This window comes from Mus pahari, chromosome 10 (assembly GCF_900095145.1).
Source record: "Mus pahari chromosome 10, PAHARI_EIJ_v1.1, whole genome shotgun sequence".
Classification (NCBI taxonomy): Eukaryota; Metazoa; Chordata; class Mammalia; order Rodentia; family Muridae; genus Mus; species Mus pahari.
The window spans coordinates 82,518,503-82,521,943 of NC_034599.1; the positions used below are offsets into that span (position 1 = coordinate 82,518,503).

General features: G+C 33.8%; 1 protein-coding gene across 1 annotated transcript in view; it reads right to left on the reverse strand.

The window, feature by feature from the left end:
• The window catches only part of Syncrip (synaptotagmin binding cytoplasmic RNA interacting protein), a 36,394-nt gene that overhangs the window by 9,220 nt on the left and 23,733 nt on the right, over positions 1-3,441 (reverse strand). Inside the window, exons 9-10 of the mRNA XM_029543588.1 lie at positions 2,687-2,836; positions 2,057-2,178 (exon numbers count right to left, since the gene is read on the reverse strand). Coding sequence (XP_029399448.1) covers positions 2,057-2,178; positions 2,687-2,836 — 272 coding nt within the window. The remainder of the gene's footprint in view (positions 1-2,056; positions 2,179-2,686; positions 2,837-3,441) is intronic.

Here is a 3,441-nt window from a genome sequence, read left to right on the forward strand (position 1 = left end):
TATGGGGCCAGAAATACTTCTGTACTTCAATGCCATCTCTACACTAATTATTGTGTGACTGTTCTTAGGCATTTTAACATCTATGCCTCAAGAGTTTTTTTATCTCTGAATAAAAAGACTAACTCTCAGGTATCATGTGGGTTTATAAACAAAAGTTACTGCTTTTATCAAGTCAAATTTAACTTCTCTAATCCAAATCAAAAATAATTTCTTATACTCTAATGCCTCTAATTGTCTAAAAGAAATATGAAACTCATTGCATTCGAAGATTTGAGAATTAGTATGCAAAACAAACTCTTCTTTCTTTTATACTCTACCATCAAAACAAGTATGGATCACAATGAGAAAAAGAGATCTTAAAAATTCAGTTCGATCCCAACTTAGCCTTAAAGAGATTAAGATTCAGAGCATACCATCATCTACCTGGACACTTAACTGTAAACTAGAATGTAGTCACTTTATGAAATAGTAACAGGTATACATAAAAGGATCTTGACTTTTGCAACCCACAAAAACCTGTACTTAGATATATGATTAAGTATTAATTCTATACTAAACAACAATTACCTTTCTCCCTAATAATTTGTAAAGTGTTGCCTTCAATTCCTACTCAGCAAAGTTTCCTTCACTCTGCAAAAATATGTATGTATATCATGAGGGCTCATATCCCACCTAGTGTGCATACCACCAAAACCAAATGCTAACTCTTATATTCTACTATGAAAGCTCCTATAAATCTCCAGGTTTGATAGTTAACACTGATTTTTCTTACTAACATCTTATTAACATCTACTTTTCTTTCTTCATCTTTTAAGAAAAAAGATTTTCTTGTGTTTGTGCATGCACAGGTAGTAGTATGTATATGGAGGAATGAGGACAGCTTAAGAAAGGGTGAGCTTTCTATTTACATGGTTTCAGGACAACGGTTTAACAGCAAGTTCCTTTACCCACTGAGAAATCAATCTTGTGGGCCTCTCCTTATTTCCTTAATACACACATGCCTTCTGGTAGGCCCTCTACAAAAGTGTCTCCAACCAATACGAGTCATCACACATCTATTTCTAAGACCTTTTGTGTGTGTATGTATGCACCAATGTCTACGCATACAAGTATCCAGATAGGCATCAGAATGAGTTAAGAGTTGTAGCAGAAGTTTATAAGATACCAGATATGATGTTAGGAACTCAACTCTGAAAGTTATCTAAAAGTGCAGCAAACATCCTTAACCACTGGGCCATCTGTTTTAATATTTATTATGACCTATAGTAATTATGAAATCTCTATCCACTATCATATGCAATCTTTGAGATGATGTCTTTGTAAATGAATCTCTGTATCTTTGTGATACAAAGGTAACAATCTAAGATTTTATATTCTACTCATCTATAAGAAGAAATCTCAAGTAGGCCCTTAGGAGGTATAAGCAAGTAGATCCCTGTGAGTTCAAGGCCACCCTGGTCTATGAAGCAAGCTCTAGTTCAGCTAGTGCAACACAGTGAAACACAGTCCCAAAAGGGGGGGGGGGGGGNGCNCCCTACATCTTTTTACCAAAATATTAAGTCATAGATCACTAAGATGCATGGTACTTTCAAAAGAACATTATAGGGCTGGAGAGATGGCTCAGCAGTTAAGAGCACCAACTGTTCTTCCAAAGGTCCTGAGTTCAATTCCCAGCAACCACATGGTGGCTCACAACCACCAGTAATTAGATCCAGTGCCCTCTTCTAGTGTGTTTGAAGACAGTATATTCATATAAAAATAAATCTTTAAAAAAAAAAAAAAAACAGGTGTGAAGGCTCCCACCTTTTAAAAAAAGAGACAGAGAGAAGAATATTATACATTAACATTACTTAGTTCCCTTTGATCAAGTATCATCTACTTGGAATTGTAGCAAGACCTTACTAAACATTTATTTAGATCTCTGGCATTTCTATATTACCCAAAGTTCTTATTTCAAATTATTTTTAAAAGACAGGTAGTTCATAGATTTGGTATGTTTTAGTAACATACCAAAATTACACATATAATTTTCTTTAAATTATAACATTTTACTCACATTTGATTCTTTGCTGCTTGCCTCTGAGCTTTTCTTTCTTTCCTCTTCTGATCTGGTGGCTTAGCAAAAACAATTTCAATATTCTCTCCCTCCAAGTCTTTACCATTCATTTCTTCCATAGCCTTTAAAAGTAAGATAATGACCAATGTGAAAAAAGGCTTTTCTAAATAATTATAACTTTAAATTTTTAAAATATTTACCATTAACTCTAAAAGCCTCAGTCAATTAGATAAAAGATTTGGCTTTATTTAAAGATTTTCCTTTTCACTATTTTTACCTTAAAAATAGTGAGACCAATAAATATTTGCTTAAATGGATTGTTTTGTTTTTCAAGACCAGGTTCCTTTGCGTATCCTCTGCCATCCTAGAACTGTTTCTGTAGACTAGGCTAGCTTTGAACTCAGAGATCCACCTCGCTCTGCCTCATGAGCCCTGGGTTAAAGGTATGTACCATGACCACTGCCCAGCTTGAATAGACTTCATAACCTGAACTTTGCCTCCAATTTCTTTTTTACTTTTTTTTTTTTTTTTTTTTGGTTTCTCGAGACCAATTTCTAAAGCACATAGGCTTTTAATACTAAAAATGTTGTTTTAATTTAGATGCCTATGGAATGTCTACCACTTATTTACCTTGACAGCACCATCTCTCTCATCAAAATGAATGAAAGCATAATCTTTTAGCTTCTTTACTCGTTCCAGTTTCCCAAATTGACTAAACGACTTTTCTAAAATTTCTTCTGTTACAGTGTTGGCAAGGTTACGTACAAACAGCACTTTTACCTGAAATTAAGGGGGGAAAAAAAAATCAAATTCCTTAAATATTACCAGAGTTCAATTTCCAAAAGCATAAATTCTATAAACTAAAATTACAACCACTAAAAGAACTTAAGTATTAACTCCTCTTGGTAAGTATCAAGGAGTGCAATTGCTGGTCAAATCAAAGAGTCCTAAAACAGGTATTAAACAAGTTATACTTTCAACAGTCCTTAGTTATCATTAGTAAGTAAACCAAAACTGAAGTAAAACTACACACATATTGTGATTACAACTCTAATACAAATGTGAAGAGACTATAGAAGATCAGAAACTTAAGTGATGGAGCTCCTGAAAAAGGTAGTTTCTAGCACAACTAAACATACTTCTACGAAGAGATTTCTATTTTCACTTTCAATGGACACACACATTTCTTAGTGTAGAACTCTAATTGCTTAGTAAACTACACTTTTAGCATCAAAAACCATCACTTAAAACAAGGCATACATTTTTTTTGGTATGTATTATATCTCATGCACCTCCTTTTTTTTTTTTTTTTTTTTTTGTGGTTTTTCGAGACAGGGTTTCTCTGTATAGCCCTAGCTGTCCTGGAACTCACTTTGTAGACCAGG